This window comes from Gigantopelta aegis, chromosome 2, assembly GCF_016097555.1.
Source record: "Gigantopelta aegis isolate Gae_Host chromosome 2, Gae_host_genome, whole genome shotgun sequence".
Taxonomy (NCBI): Eukaryota; Metazoa; Mollusca; class Gastropoda; order Neomphalida; family Peltospiridae; genus Gigantopelta; species Gigantopelta aegis.
The window spans coordinates 4563918-4583090 of record NC_054700.1 but is presented as its reverse complement, the minus strand read 5'-3'; the positions used below and the strand labels follow the sequence as shown (position 1 = coordinate 4583090).

Here is a 19173-nt window from a genome sequence, read left to right as displayed (position 1 = left end):
ATTTATAAAGATTGTTTTGTTTAACAACACCACTTGAGCAGATGAATTGAGGTCATTCGACAACAGTTTCAGATTGATATTCTGTGATTAAAATCTGCATTATAAAAGTTATCTTATAGACAATGACAATAATAAAATTTAGTTGTTTTTATTATGCTGCCGATGTTAAGATTTGAATATTTTATTAGCCTAAAAACATTTCAGGGTCAAAGCATAAAAACTGGAAATGCACATAATTTGTAGTGTTAAATATTTATTTGATTAAGAGGTGGTATGTAATGGCAGGATGTATCCCTGTGGTAAAGCACTTGCCTAATGCATCCAGGATCAATCCCCACTGGTGGACCCATCGGCTATTTCTCGTTCCAGCCAGTGCTCCACAACTGGTGTAACAAAGGCCATGGTATGTACTATTCTGTCTGTGGGATGGTACATATAAAAGATTCCCAGATTTTAATTAAAAGGAGTAGCCCATAATGTGTGGTTCTTAGCCATATGTCTGACACTATATTATAACCATGTTATAAACACGTTGAGTGCATAATTAAATAAACTATTTCTTTCTTTCTCGTATGCCAGTTAAATAATGTGACATGATTCTTGTAAATAAACAATTTGTGCTCCACTATAACTTGTAGTGTAATTTTAACTACCGGTAGGATAACTCCTGTTAATCTACATTTCTCGGTCAACTGTAATAATGCTGCTCTCATAAATTATTTTGCAGTGAGTAAAATAAAACATCAGGTAGGAAATATATTTCATGCTATAATATATAATGATAGTAATTACCAGGTATGTTAAATAGAGAATATTTCATGTTTTTTTGTCAAATAGAATTTACATCTCATCCAGTGAAGTTTGCAATCATATCTCACGAGTCGCGCTTGTGCAAACTTCACTCGATGAGATATAAATCCTATTTGAAAAAAACCCATGAAATTTTCTATTTATTACCTAACTTTTGGCAATTTACCTTCATTTTTAAAATGCCAGCAGCAAAATAGTTCCGGCTTTTTTATAGTGAAGATAACACTTTCTACAGTGACGATAACACATTTTAGAGTGAAATAGTGAAATTTTCACTCTAAAAAGTGTTATCATCACTAAGTGACTGATAACACTTTTATTTCACTGATATTTTAAGATATTTCACTAAACATTAGATAATAAATTATAATACTAACACATCTACATGTACTGTGTCCCTAATCTCGGTTTTTGAACCAATTCAAAGTATAAACAAATGCAACAACTAAGCATGAGAACACAACAGAACATGCCTACAAACTAAATTAATCTCTCAAAAATGGACACGAGATATCTCAACAAATTTTTTATCAATTGTATTTGGTACACAAGGGCAAAACAGATTGAAAAAAGGAACAGTTTTAATATTATGCTAGTTTATGTTGCATTAAATGCTGTGTATTTAAATGCATTTCTTGCACATGCATACAAATCACTGTATTATAAATCATTTCCTTCTACCCTTACAAATGTTGCCAAATACTAACAATTAGCCAAATAATCTACTCTGAGGAATACTCGCTGAAAAACTTCACTGTAGCAGTTGCCCAATGTAAATTCATTAAAATGACATCACTAATTTTCTGTTCATCAATTCTGTCATCGGCTTTAAATCCTGAAGGTATTTGGTTCACACCCCAGTACTGCAAGGGGAGAGTTTAGGGGAGGGGGTTTGAAATCCCTCTCTGCTAAAGCAATTTAAAAACACAAAAATTAATATATTTTCCGGAGCAGCATGACACGACCCCTACCCACGACCCCTACCCCCTTATAAACTTTTGTCACAAGTGTAGACCCCCCTCCTGTAAAACATTCTGCACACACACTTATACTGGCACCAAATGTGAACAAGTTTTTAGACCCCCTCCTGCAAAATCTCCTGCACACACCTGTACTGGCACCAAATGTGAAGAAGTTTTTAGACCCCCGTCCTGCAAAACATCCCTGTACTGGCACCAAATGTGAAGAAGTTTTTAGACCCCCGTCCTGCAAAACATCCCTGTACTGGCACCAAATGTGAAGAAGACCCCCTTTTCCCTGTACTGGCACCAAATGTGAAGAAGTTTTTAGACCCCCTCCTGCAAAACATCCCTGTACTGGCACCAAATGTGAAGAAGTTTTTAGACCCCCGTCCTGCAAAACATCCCTGTACTGGCACCAAATGTGAAGAAGTTTTTAGACCCCCTCCTGTAAAACATCCCTGTACTGGCACCAAATGTGAAGAAGTTTTTAGACCCCCGTCCTGCAAAACATCCCTGTACTGGCACCAAATGTGAAGAAGTTTTTAGACCCCCTCCTGCAAAACATCCTGCACACGCACCTGTACTGGCACCAAATGTGAACAAGTTTTTAACGTCTCCAGTGAGGATGTGTAAGACCTCTACATTAGCTTCTCTCTCACTAACTAACCACAAACAAGCTAACCATTATTCCCTGTCCTGGTCTGGTGCTTATACAACTTTTAGAGTCTAGAATCGAGACTATTAGAGTCCAAGACGTGAATGTTATGACAACGCCATACAAATTGTAGGCGTGTGACATTATTAGAGATTGAGTCTGGACTCTACAAGTTTTATAAGCACAGGCCCTGTTGGTAGTTGAAGTGTGTGCCCAGGACAGAATGACTGAACCGTACTGGTATATGTTACTGAATGTAAGAATAACCACAAAATTAAACAGAAATCAGCCTGATCTTTTTTTCAAAGATTCTGAATCCATGTTTGAGATGGTCTGAGATTTATAATAATGATAATACTGTTGTAAAGTTTTTACAATTTATGTGGGTAACCCGCTGGATATGGTTAGAACTATAGAAGTAAAAGCATGGACACACACACGATTCTCACTCAAAAACACCTCACCATAGGAGTCATTGAATGCCATCAATCAACAGACTACAGGAAGTTTCCATGTCATAATTAACCTATTGGGTTTAGCTAAAGTATCTGGGACCTAATTCACTAACTCTTGCAACTTTGCGACCTCACAGTGCAATGCTAAAAGACTTACAAAGAGGATGGTTGTCTAGCAGAGCCTAAGAGACCTTTGTGAATTAGGCCCCTGGAGCCTAAATTCACTAAAGTCTCTTTAACTTTGGGATCTTGCCGTGTAATACAAAAACACTTGCAAGGATGATGCAATCTTGTTTAAGAGCTTTATGAAAAGGCCCCTGGATTTATCACACAGAAACCGTAGGTGAGAGAATTCGTCAAGTATTGCGTGCACTAGACCCCTGATTTATAAGTGAGATAATTCGTGAAGTATTGCGTGCACTAGACCCCTGATTTATAAGAGAGAATTCGTCAAGTATTGCGTGCACTAGACCCCTGATTTATAAGTGAGAGAATTCATTAAGTATTGCGTGCACTAGACCCCTGATTTATAAGTGAGAGAATTCGTCAAGTATTGCGTGCACTAGACCCCTGAGAGAATTCATTAAGTATTGCGTGTACTAGACCCCTGATTTATAAGTGAGAGAATTCGTCAAGTATTGCGTGCACTAGACCCCTGATTTATAAGTGAGAGAATTCGTCAAGTATTGCGTGCACTAGACCCCTGATTTATAAGTGAGAGAATTCATCAAGTATTGCGTGCACTAGACCCCTGATTTATAAGTGAGAGAATTCGTGAAGTATTGCATGTACTAGACCCCTGATTTATAAGTGAGAGAATTCGTCAAGTATTGTGTGCACTAGACCCCTGATTTATAAGTGAGATAATTTGTCAAGTATTGCGTGCACTAGATCCCTGATTTATAAGTGAGAGAATTCGTCAAGTATTGCGTGCACTAGACCCCTGATTTATAAGTGAGAGAATTCGTCAAGTATTGCGTGCACTAGACCCCTGATTTATAAGTGAGAGAATTCGTCAAGTATTGCGTGTACTAGACCCCTGAGAGAATTCATCAAGTATTGCGTGCACTAGACCCCTGATTTATAAGTGAGAGAATTCGTCAAGTATTGCGTGCACTAGACCCCTGATTTATAAGTGAGATAATTTGTCAAGTATTGCGTGCACTAGACCCCTGATTTATAAGTGAGAGAATTTGTCAAGTATTGCGTGCACTAGACCCCTGATTTATAAGTGAGAGAATTCGTCAAGTATTGTGTGTACTAGACCCCTGAGAGAATTCATTAAGTATTGCGTGTACTAGACCCCTGATAAGTATTGTGTGTACTAGACCCCTGATTTATAAGTGAGAGAATTCGTCAAGTATTGCGTGTACTAGACCCCTGATTTATAAGTGAGAGAATTCATCAAGTATTGTATGCTCTAGACCCCTGATTTATAAGACACCAATCATAATTGTGAAAAGCAAGCACTGCAAATAATCTGATCACCTTGCCGAAATCAAAGCAAAATGACAGAACACACGAACAATATAATGGTAGAATGTATGCAGGGAAAAGCTGGGACAAGTAAGTAGAGATTATTATACGAGCTTGTGTGTCATACTGATTTTACCAAACAAGTGTCAGGATTTTTATATTGCCCGAGTAAGAGCGAGGGTAATACATGAATCGTGACACGAGTTTCGTAAAATCAATACAACTCGCATGCGAGTTTAATCATTTCTTTATTATCCATATTATTATTGTTGTTTTCTTTATGAATAACAATATGAATATTTCACATGCAATGTCTTAACTAGGACTGGAGAAAACAACAATCATGTTATGACATCACTTTACAAAATTACATCATCACACTTGTTATTACACACGTGCTTCGTATGATTATTATTAACTCGGTTATGTTGAACCATGAGGATAATAAGAAAACGTATCACATAGGTAGAGCACGTAATTTTTAAGCAGGTGAAGAAAAAGCAAACTATATTACAATGTACTCGATTCTGCTCATGAATAGTTCTACTGATACATACGTATATGTATAAACATGAAATACAAACTCATATATTTCAACTGCCTCTCGCATTACAAATGTTCTGCACTGTTGTCTTCTATTAAATGCATCACACGTCATTCACACACAACTGGTGACATTTAAGAATCAGTGATTTTTACATACAGGTACTTGTTTTCTCAAATCACGGTCACAGACATTAAATTTTTAATTTTAAAAAGGAAGGAATGTAGAGATTGTAGAAGAAAGCAACTAAAAATAATCCTCGACTCGCACATTATGGTCAGATATTTACGAAGAGGCGTATACAACACATTTTTGTGTGTGATGTCTCCCTCACTCACAAAGAGATATAAACATTTTGGTGATGCTGTAAGTACATGAATTTAGCCGTGTTTATAGATAGACCAACGATAGGTGGTAAAAGTAAAATCTCTTTGTACAAACACATGCATATCACTGCCAGCCGTGTAGTAAGATGCATTCACCGGCCTTCTGTGACATCTTCTGTAAAGACACTACATCATTTTGGTGTTGCTGTTTAAATAGTTACCATTTACATTTCAGTGGACATAAAACACAGGCAGTAAAATTCATTCTCTTTTCACGAATACATACATGTATACATGCCATTAAAACGTATGTGATAGTGTAACATGCTGCAAAAAGCAGCCTAAAATGATCTAATATAGCTCACAACTCAAAACTAAGTTTCTCTTGTCCGAGTTAACCTCAGAGTGTCATAACCTCTGTAGGCAGGTCAATGCTAACCTCAGCGAGTCAACTCTTAAACGCTGATTTTTCATGAGACGTCACAAAGTGTTAAACAACCACAATCAAACACTGTGGGTTAAGAGTGAACTGAATTTGAAACATAAAGTCACAGAAATGAGGCATTCACGAGTTGTTGGCCACAAGTGTACAGTGAATCTTCCGCTGGTAGATAAATATAATCGTATATTATCCACCACAACTAGTCTCCCTTTCTCTTTGGCTTCCTCACAACGTATTCCTTTTCGCAAAACAGATGCAGAAAACTCCTCTTCAGACTAATTAATTGCTTTGTTTTTTGTTCCATTATGCAGTGAATCTTTCAGAACAGTCCCAAACCAAATATCCTCCATTTTGTAATGGTCTTTGTTTGCAGTTTTCCAGATTTGTCTTCTAAACCATGCAAATCTCCATTTGGCAATGATCTAGTCCATCTTGTTAAGCAAATCCCTTCTATTTTGCAATGTTCTGCAATATTTCTTCTTAATCATATCTCTTCTTAACCATATCTCTTCCATTTTGCAATTCTCTAGAATGTCTCAACAACAATCTCTTCCATTTTGCAGTGTTCTACAACCTCTCTTCTTAACCATATCTTTTCCATTCTGCACATTCCAGAATATCCACTCAATTTTGCAGTTTTCAAGAATATTTCTGGATACCAAATGTCTTCGTTTTTGCGGTGTTGTAAAACAACAAGAAAAACCACTTCTTAGAAAACCTCTTTCATCTTGCTTTCGTTTTAGAATATGTCTTAACAACCACCTTCCAGTTTGAAAAGTGGCCCTTGTGAATACACAGATGTAGTTAGTTATACAAATACATATTTTAATAAAGTCCATTGCCTGAGACTCAAGAAAGGTGTCTATCCTGAATAACAATTATTATGCACAATTAAACAAATACTGGCTCATCTGTTTATAAATAATGGGGTGTGTCCTGTCCTGTTAATAGGCGGAATATTGATGTTGGCATGGTTTTCATGTGGATCTAAAAAAAAAAAAAAAATACACATTAGAAAATAATATATAATCCAATTTCTGCCCAAATGACCTCTCTGCAAATACTTTTAATAAATGCAGTGGCGTAGGAAGGCGTCTAGTTTAAAGAGGTTTTCTTCTCTACTGATATTTAATTGTGACTTCAAGACCAGTAATTTTTCATACACAACAGTTTTACATTACTCCAGAGTTACCTCCCTACAAGATATACAAGACAAATCAAGGTAAAGTGAGAATTTAACGCAACAATCAACAACCATTGAAGTGACGGAAGACCCTGGATTTTAAACACTCCGGTGTAATGTTCACTATTAGAACTGTTTTTGATAACAGAAATCAAATATTACTTAAATTATATTGTTTACAATATCCATTTCTGAACATCTGAAGTATGTGTGGTCATCCCAGTATATCTGATACCACAAAATACATTTTGATATTTTTAAAAACCCATGTATGGGTTATGGAGACGAACTATAGCCTTCATTTTAAGGCTATTTTCCCATTCCAACACGTTTCTTACACTTGAAAAAACACAAAATTCAAGAACATTTCCAGGAAACTTTTAAATTTTTCCAGGACATGAAATGTTCAATCAATGAATGTTTTTATAACAAATTGTTGTCTGAATTTAGACAGGTTATGAGGATAATAAAAGTAAAGATGCGAAAAAAGCACACAAAAAACCACCAAATATTTGGCCTAAATTTCCAGAACACAATAAAATTTAAAGCTTTTTTCCAGGACATTCCAGGCCTGGGTTTTAAAATGACAAAATTTAAGGACATTCCGGGATTTCCAAGAGGTGTAAGAACCCTGTCCAATGTCACACAGTCTTGTTTGACTCATGCTACAAGCTAACACAGACCCAATCTGGTCACCATAGTTATTTACTTCTACTGAACTACCTGTAGCTAACATAGATGCATATCGGTTACCATAGTTACCACAGTGACTTAGTTCTCCTACTGAACTACACAGACACACAATACAGTTACCATAGTGACGTACTTCTCTTACTGAACTAGCTAGCATAGACACATATTGGTTACCATAGTGACTTACTTCTCCTACTGAACTAGCTAACACAGACCCAATACGGTTACCATAGTGACTTGCTTCTACTGAACTAGCTAACACAGACCCAATACGGTTACCATAGTGACTTGCTTCTCCAAATGAACTAGCTCACACAGACCCAATATGGTTACCATAGTAACTTACTTCTCCAACTGAACTAGCTCACACAGACCCAATATTGTTACCATAGTCACTTACTTCTCCAACTGAACTAGCTAACACAGACCCAATATGGTTACTATAGTCACTTACTTCTCTAACTGAACTAGCTCACACAGGACCCAATACGGTTACCATAGTCACTTACTTCTCCAACTGAACTAGCTCACACAGACCCAATATGGTTACTTCATAGTCACTTACTTCACTTACTTCTCTAACTGAACTAGCTAACACAGACCCAATATGGTTACTATAGTCACTTACTTCTCCAACTGAACTAGCTCACACAGACCCAATACGGTTACCATAGTCACTTACTTCTCCAACTGAACTAGCTCACACAGACCCAATATGGTTACTATAGTCACTTACTTCTCTAACTGAACTAGCTCACACAGGACCCAATACGGTTACCATAGTCACTTACTTCTCCAACTGAACTAGCTCACACAGACCCAATATGGTTACTATAGTCACTTACTTCTCCAACTGAACTAGCTCACACAGGACCCAATACGGTTACTATAGTCACTTACTTCTCTAACTGAACTAGCTCACACAGACCCAATACGGTTACCATAGTCACTTACTTCTCCAACTGAACTAGCTAACACAGACCCAATACGGTTACCATAGTCACTTACTTCTCCAACTGAACTAGCTCACACAGACCCAATACGGTTACCACAGTAACTTACTTCTCCAACTGAACTAGCTAACACAGACCCAATACGGTTACCATAGTGACTTACTTCTCCAACTGAACTAGCTAACACAGACCCAATACGGTTACCATAGTGACTTGCTTCTACTGAACTAGCTAACACAGACCCAATACGGTTACCATAGTGACTTGCTTCTACTGAACTAGGTCACACAGACCCAATATGGTTACCATAGTGACTTGCTTCTCCAACTGAACTAGGTCACACAGACCCAATATGGTTACCATAGTAACTTACTTCTCCAAATGAACTAGCTCACACAGACCCAATAAGGTTACCATAGTAACTTACTTCTCCAAATGAACTAGCTCACACAGACCCAATACGGTTACCACAGTAACTTACTTCTCCAACTGAACTAGCTCACACAGACCCAATACGGTTACCACAGTAACTTACTTCTCTAACTGAACTAGCTAACACAGACCAATACGTTACCACAGTAACTTACTTCTCCAACTGAACTAGCTAACACAGACCCAATACGGTTACCACAGTAACTTACTTCTCTAACTGAACTAGCTAACACAGACCAATACGGTTACCATAGTAACTTACTTCTCCAACTGAACTAGCTAACACAGATCCAATACGGTTACCATAGTCACTTACTTCTCCAACTGAACTAGCTAACACAGACCCAATACGGTTACTATAGTAACTTACTTCTCCAACTGAACTAGCTAACACAGACCCACTACGGTTACCATAGTCACTTACTTCTCCAACTGAACTAGCTCACACAGACCCAATACGGTTACCATAGTCACTTACTTCTCCAACTGAACTAGCTCACACAGACCCAATACGGTTACCATAGTCACTTACTTCTCCAACTGAACTAGCTCACACAGACCCAATATGGTTACCATAGTCACTTACTTCTCCAACTGAACTAGCTAACACAGATCCAATACGGTTACCATAGTGACTTACTTCTCCAACTGAACTAGCTCACACAGACCCAATATGGTTACCACAGTAACTTACTTCTCCAACTGAACTAGCTAACACAGACCCAATACGGTTACCATAGTGACTTGCTCTACTGAACTAGCTAACACAGACCCAATACGGTTACCATAGTGACTTGCTTCTCCAACTGAACTAGGTCACACAGACCCAATATGGTTACCATAGTAACTTACTTCTCCAAATGAACTAGCTCACACAGACCCAATAAGGTTACCATAGTAACTTATTTCTCCAACTAAACTAACTCAAACAGATCCAATATGGTTACCACAGTAACTTACTTCTCTAACTGAACTAGCTAACACAGACCCAATACAGTTACCACAGTAACTTACTTCTCCAACTGAACTAGCTCACACAGACCCAATATGGTTACCATAGTAACTTACTTCTCCAACTGAACTAGCTCACACAGACCCAATATGGTTACCATAGTCACTTACTTCTCCAACTGAACTAGCTTACACAGACCCAATACGGTTACCATAGTCACTTACTTCTCCAACTGAACTAGCTCACACAGACCCAATATGGTTACCATAGTCACTTACTTCTCCAACTGAACTAGCTCACACAGACCCAATACGGTTACCATAGTCACTTACTTCTCCAACTGAACTAGCTAACACAGATCCAATACGGTTACCATAGTGACTTACTTCTCCAACTGAACTAGCTCACACAGACCCAATATGGTTACCACAGTAACTTACTTCTCCAACTGAACTAGCTAACACAGACCCAATACGGTTACCATAGTGACTTGCTTCTACTGAACTAGCTAACACAGACCCAATACGGTTACCATAGTGACTTGCTTCTCCAACTGAACTAGGTCACACAGACCCAATATGGTTACCATAGTAACTTACTTCTCCAAATGAACTAGCTCACACAGACCCAATAAGGTTACCATAGTAACTTACTTCTCCAAATGAACTAGCTCACACAGACCCAATATGGTTACCACAGTAACTTACTTCTCCAACTGAACTAGCTCACACAGACCCAATACGGTTACCACAGTAACTTACTTCTCTAACTGAACTAGCTAACACAGACCAATACGTTACCACAGTAACTTACTTCTCCAACTGAACTAGCTCACACAGACCCAATACGGTTACCACAGTAACTTACTTCTCTAACTGAACTAACTCAAACAGATCCAATATGGTTACCACAGTAACTTACTTCTCTAACTGAACTAGCTAACACAGACCCAATACAGTTACCACAGTAACTTACTTCTCTAACTGAACTAGCTAACACAGACCAATACGGTTACCATAGTAATTTACTTCTCCAACTGAACTAGCTCACACAGACCCAATATGGTTACCATAGTAACTTACTTCTCCAACTGAACTAGCTAACACAGACCCAATATGGTTACCATAGTAACTTACTTCTCCAACTGAACTAGCTAACACAGACACAATCTTCTCATGAGGCACTGCGACAACACTCTGATTGTTGATCTCGATGATTCGATGGCCGACCCTCACCCCGCCACGCTCCGCAATTCCTCCTCGTAACAAACTGCAGATCTGAAAAACAATGTTCAAAAAGTGAAAATGTGTTCTGTTTTAAGAATGCCATCAGAGCACTGGTTGATTATTCATTAGCTATTGGTTGTCAAACATTTGGTAATTCTGAGGAAACCTGTTGCATTTTTCTAGTTCACGTTCACTGGTGTAGGAATCGGGGGGGGGGGGGGGGGGGGGGGGGGGGACATATATGTGCGGGTGTGGCCCCCACCCCCACCCCCCATTTTTGGCACATTCCTTTGCCACTGATGTTCATGTTTAAATGGTTTAACATGCACATTCAGAGCATTCTGTTATAGTGCATGCCTGTCATGGGCGCACATTCTTACTATTGCCACCTCTTCCATCCAGGACTGGAATTTTCTATTAACAGCAAGAGATCTTTTATATGCATCGTCCAACATACAGAATAGAACACATCATGACCTTTGATATACCTGTCACGGCTGGTTTGAGGTCTGATAATGCGTTCCTCAAAGAGGTTTGCCCCTACAACATAAGCAACTCAGGTGAGTTCTCTATTAGTTGAGCCACAGGTGCATGTAGACCTTGCAACTTAGACCACAGACGGAAGCAAAGGATTTTTTAAAATTTTATTATTATTCCAAACTTCTTTTTTCTGAGAGAATTGGGCAATATCAGGAAAGGACAGGAATGTTTGTTTAATGACACTAATCCGACGTCATATAACTGTAAATATAATGTGCTGAGTGCGTCGTTAAATAAAACATTTCCTTCCTTCCTTAATGACAGTAAAGAACATTTTTAAACATGTGCTTATTTCGACCCTTCATCAAGAGAGAGCACAAAATTGTTCTTATTATAGGATCACACCCCTTCAACAAACTCGCTAGTTAATTAATCACTGGCTATTGGATGTCAAAGAATCTTCAGAGGAAACCTGCTACATTTTGCCACTAACAGCAAAGGATATATGCATTTTCATACAGACAGGATAGCACATACTGCGGTCTTTAATATATACCAAGACCCGTGCTTATAAAACTTTTTGAGACTAGACTCAAGACTCTAATACAGTCTGAGACTTTAACATCATGGCAACACCATACAAATTGTATGCGTGTGACATCATTAGAGATTGTGTCTAACTCTATAAAAGTTTTATAAGCACAGGCCCAGATGTAGGACACTACGACAAGAAAAAAATGCAACGAGTCCACCCAGGGGATTCGATCCTACGACCCAAGCATCTCAGTCGAGTGCCCAACTGTCTGAGCTAGATCTTGCTCTCTGGGAGAAAACCCCTGCAGATTCATAAAACTGGCCGTTAAGCAATTATGCCTCACTGTTAACAGTCCTGTCAACTTAAAACTACTTCCAGGAGAAGAAACCTTCCAAAACACTGAAAGTGGAGGTTGAAGTGGCAATCACCATTTGATTGAAGGAAGCGGCACGTCATTTAAATGTGGCTGCAATCAACCTTTTCTTTTCTGTGTCTTTTTTTCCCTCTCTCTCTCTCTTGCGTGGATAATGGTGCAGAGACAAGTGAAGATGCCAGCAGAAAAAGATCCTGTCTGTATTGATTGATATAGCACCGTAACCTTTCCAGACCATTGTTTGAACATCCTCGCCTCTCAAAGACAGCCATGTGATCTGAACAGAACAATCTGACCACAAACAATGGAGACATCATACCTATCTTAGCACGGGCAAAGAAGTTTAAAATTAGCAACGTAATGATGAGGATGTCAAGCATTTTAACATTTGCGTACAAGTGCTTTATTCCCAGTTTAATACAGTAGTAATATCTGTAACATGGACACTAAACTTGGGACTACCATATTTGTTTTCTGTGGTCAATAAATATATTTTTTTTTAATTAATAATTGCTTGGTGATTTTTTTTTTTTAATCTGTAACAACACTAATCTATGCTTTAACCAACCCATGCAAGTAAGAAAATATCCACAGCAAACATGCAATGGAAAAACAAAATTGAATAAAGTCCACAGCAAACATGCCATGGAAAAACAAAACTGAATAAAGTCCACAGCAAACATGCCATGGAAAAACAAAACTGAATAAAGTCCACAGCAACCATGCCATGGAAAAACAACATTGAATAAAGTCCACAGCAAACATGCCATGGAAAAACAAAACTGAATAAAGTCCACAGCAACCATGCCATGGAAAAACAAAACTGAATAAAGTCCACAGCAAACATGCCATGGAAAAACAAAACTGAATAAAGTCCACAGCAAACATGCCATGGAAAAACAAAACTGAATAAAGTCCACAGCAAACATGCCATGGAAAAACAAAACTGAATAAAGTCCACAGCAACCATGCCATGGAAAAACAACATTGAATAAAGTCCACAGCAAACATGCCATGGAAAAAAAACTGAATAACCACAGCAACCATGCCATGGAAAAACAAAACTGAATAAAGTCCACAGCAAACATGCCATGGAAAAACAAAACTGAATAAAGTCCACAGCAAACATGCCATGGAAAAACAACATTGAATAAAGTCCACAGCAAACATGCCATGGAAAAACAAAACTGAATAAAGTCCACAGCAAACATGCCATGGAAAAACAAAACTGAATAAAGTCCACAGCAAACATGCCATGGAAAAACAACATTGAATAAAGTCCACAGCAAACATGCCATGGAAAAACAAAACTGAATAAAGTCCACAGCAAACATGCCATGGAAAAACAACATTGAATAAAGTCCACAGCAAACATGCCATGGAAAAACAACATTGAATAAAGTCCACAGCAAAAAACCAAAAACAGTGCCACAGAGAATTAAAACCTCTGCTGCGATCTCCATAGCATCGCCAACATCTGTGGGTAATTGCTGGGGCGAGACGTAACCCAGTGGTGAAGCGCTCGCTTGATGCGCGATTGGTTTGGGATCGATCCCCGTCAGTTGGCCCATTAGGCTATTTCTCACTCCAGCCAGTGCACCACGGCTGGTACATCAAAGGCCGTGGCATGTGCTATCCTTTCTATAGGATGGTGCATATTAAAGATCCTTTGCTGCTAATTGAAAAAGAATAACCCATGAAGTGGCGACAGCGGGTTTCCTCTCTCAATATCTGTGTGGTCTTTAACCATATGTCCGACACAATATAACTGTAAATAAAATGTCTTGAGTATGGCATTAAATAAACCATTTCCTTTCCTGTGGGTAACTGCAGTGGTTGTTAACAGGTGATGTGGTACCTACTTGAAAACAAGAATTCTGCACACTTAAATATCTTGCCTACCAAAAACTGATTTAGTGTTGCTCAGGACTCACCCTGTCCATTGCCAAATTAGCCAATTGATAATTTTTTATACAAAGTAGCTACACCATTTTGTTTTTGGCTAATAAAATTTCCATTAAATTAACCATGTTTTAATCATTTTCGAGGTAATACTCTGAAAATTGGCTGAATAAAAATTCATTCCAGTCAACCAGTCAATCAATCAATCAATCAATCAACCATTTGGCTTGTGCTTACATCCACAGAAGGTTCAAGCCCGACTGTCTTGGGCACATCCTTTCATTCCAGTGTGAGCCCCAATCGTAGTTTTATTAATTTCATAAAGAAATAATTTGTGATGTAAAATTCAGGATTAATTTAGTGCTTTAAAAAAAAGGACAAATTATTAATTTTAAAGAATATTAATTTACTAACAAATTTAATGTTGGAGTTAAGCCAAAAGGTTGATGCTGGTCTCCGCTATCGTTGGAAAAGTAACACCTACATGTACATCTCACCTCTTCACTTTGTCGTCAAGGCAACACAATTAAAACTGAAATTATCTTCTTCTTTTTTTTGGGCAATTCAGTCTACTTCATGGACGTTATTTTATGGCAAAAATAAAGAAGAAAGAAAGAAACCAAAAGAAGCCAAAATCTATTAAAAGAAGTGCAAAAAAAGGCATCTGTGTTAGATTAATGAACTGTGTATGCATGAAAGCCACTTCCTAGTTTACGTACACACAAACCATTAACAGGAACCTGACAGGACTTCCTCACGACTCTTCACGCACCGACCCCCAATGACCAACTAATCAAACTATTTCAGTTGCCAAGTGATCTTCGTGAAAAACATTCACTTTCAGATTGGGAGTCTTCAAATAGATTGCTGACAAAGTAATATCTTTATCAGCATTGCGTGACTACGGTGCTCTGTTACCAGCCGTAACACACGGGTTAAAGACAACACATTCTGAAGAACAGCAAAATGGCGGGTTCGGTGGACAGACTGAGGGATGAATGCTATGATAAATGTAGTCACTTTATGAAAGCTGGGAATCATATGGGAAGAGAGGCTCGGGTGTTTGAGTAGATGGATGGATGTATGGATGAGTTTTGGGTGGGTGGCTGGGTGGATGGATGGATGGATGGGTGGGTCAGTGATTAGGGTATTGGGTGGTATGATGGATGGATGGATGGATGACTGGATGTATGTACGGATGGGTTTGGGTGGTATGATGGATGGATGGAGGCTTAAATGGATGGATAGATGGATGGATGGATGGATGGATGGATGGATGAATAGATGGATGATTGAATGAATGCATTGATGGATGGATGGATGGATGGATGCATGGATGAATGGATGGGTGGATGTATGGATGGAGAGCTTTGGGTGAGCGTGTGGGTGGGTATTGGGTGGTATGATGGATGGATGGATGGATGACTGGATGGGTTTGGGTGAGTGGGTGGGTGGGTATTGGGTGGTATGATGGATGGATGCTTCGATGGATGGATGGATGGATGGATGGATGGATGGATGGATGGATGGAAGGAAGGAAGGAAGGAAGGAAGGAAGGAAGGATGGATGGATGGATGGATGGATGGGTTTGGGTGAGTGGGTGGGTGGGTATTGGGTGGGTTGATGGATGGATGGATGCTTCGATGGATGGATGGATGGATGGAAGAAGGGAGGAAGGATGGAAGAAAGGATGGATGGATGGATGGATGGATGGATGGGTTTGAGTGAGTGGGTGAGTGGGTGGATGGGTATTGGATAGTATGCTGGATGGATGGATGGATGGATGGATGGATTGAAGGATGGATGGATGGATGGATGGATAGATGTATGTATGAATGGGTTTGGGTGATATGATAGATGGATGGAAGCTTAGATGGATGGATGGATGGATGGATGGATGGATGAATAGATGTATGGTTTTGGGTGAGTGGGTATTGGGTGGTATAATGGATGGATGGATGGATGGATGGATGGATGGATGAATGGATATATAGATGGATGGGTTTGGGTGAGTGGGTATTGGCTGGTATGATGGATGGATGGATGGATGGATGGGTTTGGGTGAATGGGTGGGTGGGTATTGGCTGGTATGATGGATGAATGGATGTTTGGGTAGTATGATGGATGGATGGATGGATGCTTGGGTGGATGGATGGATGGATGGGTTGATGGATGGATTGATGGATGGATGGATGCTTGGGTGGATGGATGGATGGATGGGTGGATGGATGGATGGGTGGATGGATGGATTGATGGATGGATGGACTGTCTGTACATTTGTTGGTTGATGCATGGATGGTAGATGGAATGGATTGACAGATAGACAGTTGGATGTACAGATGGATGAATGAATGAATGAATGAATGGATGGCAGGATGGCTGAATGGACAGAGAGATGAATGGGTAGATTTGTTAGTTGATGAATGGATGGGCGGATGCATTTTTCTGAGGTTATGGATCTGTGTGTACAAATGGATCTGTGTGTATAAATGGCTGGCTGGATGGATGGATGGATACTAAACACTAGAGCAAATGGTGGGTTGGATAACAGACTGAGGAATTAGTGGTTTGAAATATTAGTAGTAGTCAGTTATAGAAGAGAAGCTGGGTGTTTGAGTGGATGGATGGATGGATGGATGGATGACTGAATGAAAAGATGGATGGATGGATGGATGGATGGATGGATGGGTTTTTTAGTGTGGCTGCCTACATGAATCTGTAAATTTGTTGTTAAATCGATGGATGGTGAATGGGTTTTGTGAGAATAAATGTCTGGGTGCACTACTAGATGGATGGATGGATGGATGGATGGATGGGTGGGTGGATGGATGGATGGATGGATGGATGGATGGATGGATGGATGGATGGATGGATGGATGGATGGATGGATGGATGGATAAATGGGTGAATAGATGGATTGATTGAATGATTGATAAATGAATGAACAAATGAATGAATGAAAGAATTAATGAATTGATGATAGATTGACACACAAACAAACAGACACACGGATACATTGACAGACAGATAATCTGTTAGGTCAACCCAAAGATGAGTTCTGTAGCTTACCACTCCGTTCTGTACACTGAATCCGAGCTGATACTTGACGTCGGGTCTCTTTATCAAGACTTCCACAACAGGCGGACACGGGACCACCGTCAGCTTCACAACCGTCTGAGGTTTAGACGTCTGCAACGAAAATAAACTTGTTTTACAAACTTCATTTAAAATGTAAAGCCACCAAGACTCCCACTAACACGTACCATTGATTTATTTTTGTTTTATGGGAGTGTGGGTGGGGAGCAGGCCTGGTGCTTATAAAACATTTAGAGTCTAGATTATGAGACTCTTAATAGAGTCTGAGACACTAATGTCATGACAACACCACACAAATTGTATGCATGTGACATCATTTGAGATTCAGACTGGACAAGTTTTATAAGCACGGGCCCAGATTCAATGTAAAAACTGAAATCAAACATAAACCATAATTTTAAATGAATAGATAGCAGACGATTAAAAACAGCAATTACAGTGCTGTAAAAATATCTCTCACTTACCTGTCACATTACTTGTTCAGAATTAGACATTTACCTTTGATACATTCATTTAATTTTTAACTCATTTCCATGCTTATAGCCAATTAAGGTTCAGGCACACTTTCCCGGGCAAACACCTCAGCTCTCTGAACTGTTTGTCCAGGACAGTGAGTTAGTGGTTATTTGTTAGAGTTTGGTAAGAGAGAAGTCAGCGTAGTGGTCTTACACCTATCCATGGAGTTATGATAACAAAGATGTTCTAGATGAGAGCTGGTACAGAGGTGCGAACCCATGCATGAACCAACCTTATGTCTGATGGCTTAACCACAACACCACCAAGGCCAGTAGTGATAATATTTGATTATCTGTGAGTGTGCATCAACTTGATGACGGAACAGTTTTTGTACTGGACAATACATGGCAGAGTAGTTAATGCACCAGACTTTGTATTAGGTTCACATCCAAACACCAACTCAGCTGACGGAATACTTCTTGTACTGGACTAGGTGGCACAGTGGTTAATCCACCAGACTTTGTATTGGGTTCACATCCAAACACTAACTCAGTGGACGGAACACTTCTTGTAGTGGACTAGGTGGCACAGTGGTTAATGCACCAGACTTGGTATTGGGTTCACATCCAAACACTAACTCAGTGGACGGAACACTTCTTGTAGTGGACTAGGTGGCACAGTGGTTAATGCACCAGACTTGGTATTGGGTTCACATCCAAACACTAACTCAGTGGACGGAACACTTCTTGTACTGGACTAGGTGACACAGTGGTTAATGCACCAGACTTTGTATTGAGTTCACATCCAAACACTAACTCAGCTGATGGAACACTTCTTGTACTGGACTAGGTGGCACATTGGTTAATCCACCAGACTTTGTATTGGGTTCACATGCAAACGCTAACTCAGTGGACGGAACACTTCTTGTACTGGACTAGGTGACACAGTGGTTAATGCACCAGACTTTGTATTGAGTTCACATCCAAACACTAACTCAGCTGACGGAACACTTCTTGTACTGGACTAGGTGGCACAGTGGTTAATGCACCAGACTTTGTATTGGGTTCACATCCAAACACTAACTCAGTGGACGGAACACTTCTTGTACTGGACTAGGTGGCACAGTGGTTAATCCACCAGACTTTGTATTGGGTTCACATCCAAACACTAACTCAGTGGACGGAACACTTCTTGTACTGGACTAGGTGGCACAGTGGTTAAT

General features: G+C 39.4%; 1 protein-coding gene across 5 annotated transcripts in view; it reads right to left on the bottom strand.

The window, feature by feature from the left end:
* Nucleotides 1-2084: 2084 nt before the first annotated feature.
* The window catches only part of LOC121380133 (amyloid-beta A4 precursor protein-binding family A member 2-like), a 202846-nt gene continuing 185757 nt past the window's right edge, over nucleotides 2085-19173 (bottom strand). For 4 of the 5 annotated variants that reach the window (XM_041508916.1, XM_041508928.1, XM_041508937.1 and 1 more), the window contains 3 exons: nucleotides 17469-17588; nucleotides 11020-11160; nucleotides 2085-6657 (listed from right to left, as the gene is read on the bottom strand). In XM_041508916.1, coding sequence (XP_041364850.1) covers nucleotides 6586-6657; nucleotides 11020-11160; nucleotides 17469-17588 — 333 coding nt within the window. In that variant the 3' untranslated portion in view covers nucleotides 2085-6585. The remainder of the gene's footprint in view (nucleotides 6658-11019; nucleotides 11161-17468; nucleotides 17589-19173) is intronic. The other variant, XR_005958886.1, reaches the window with a different exon arrangement.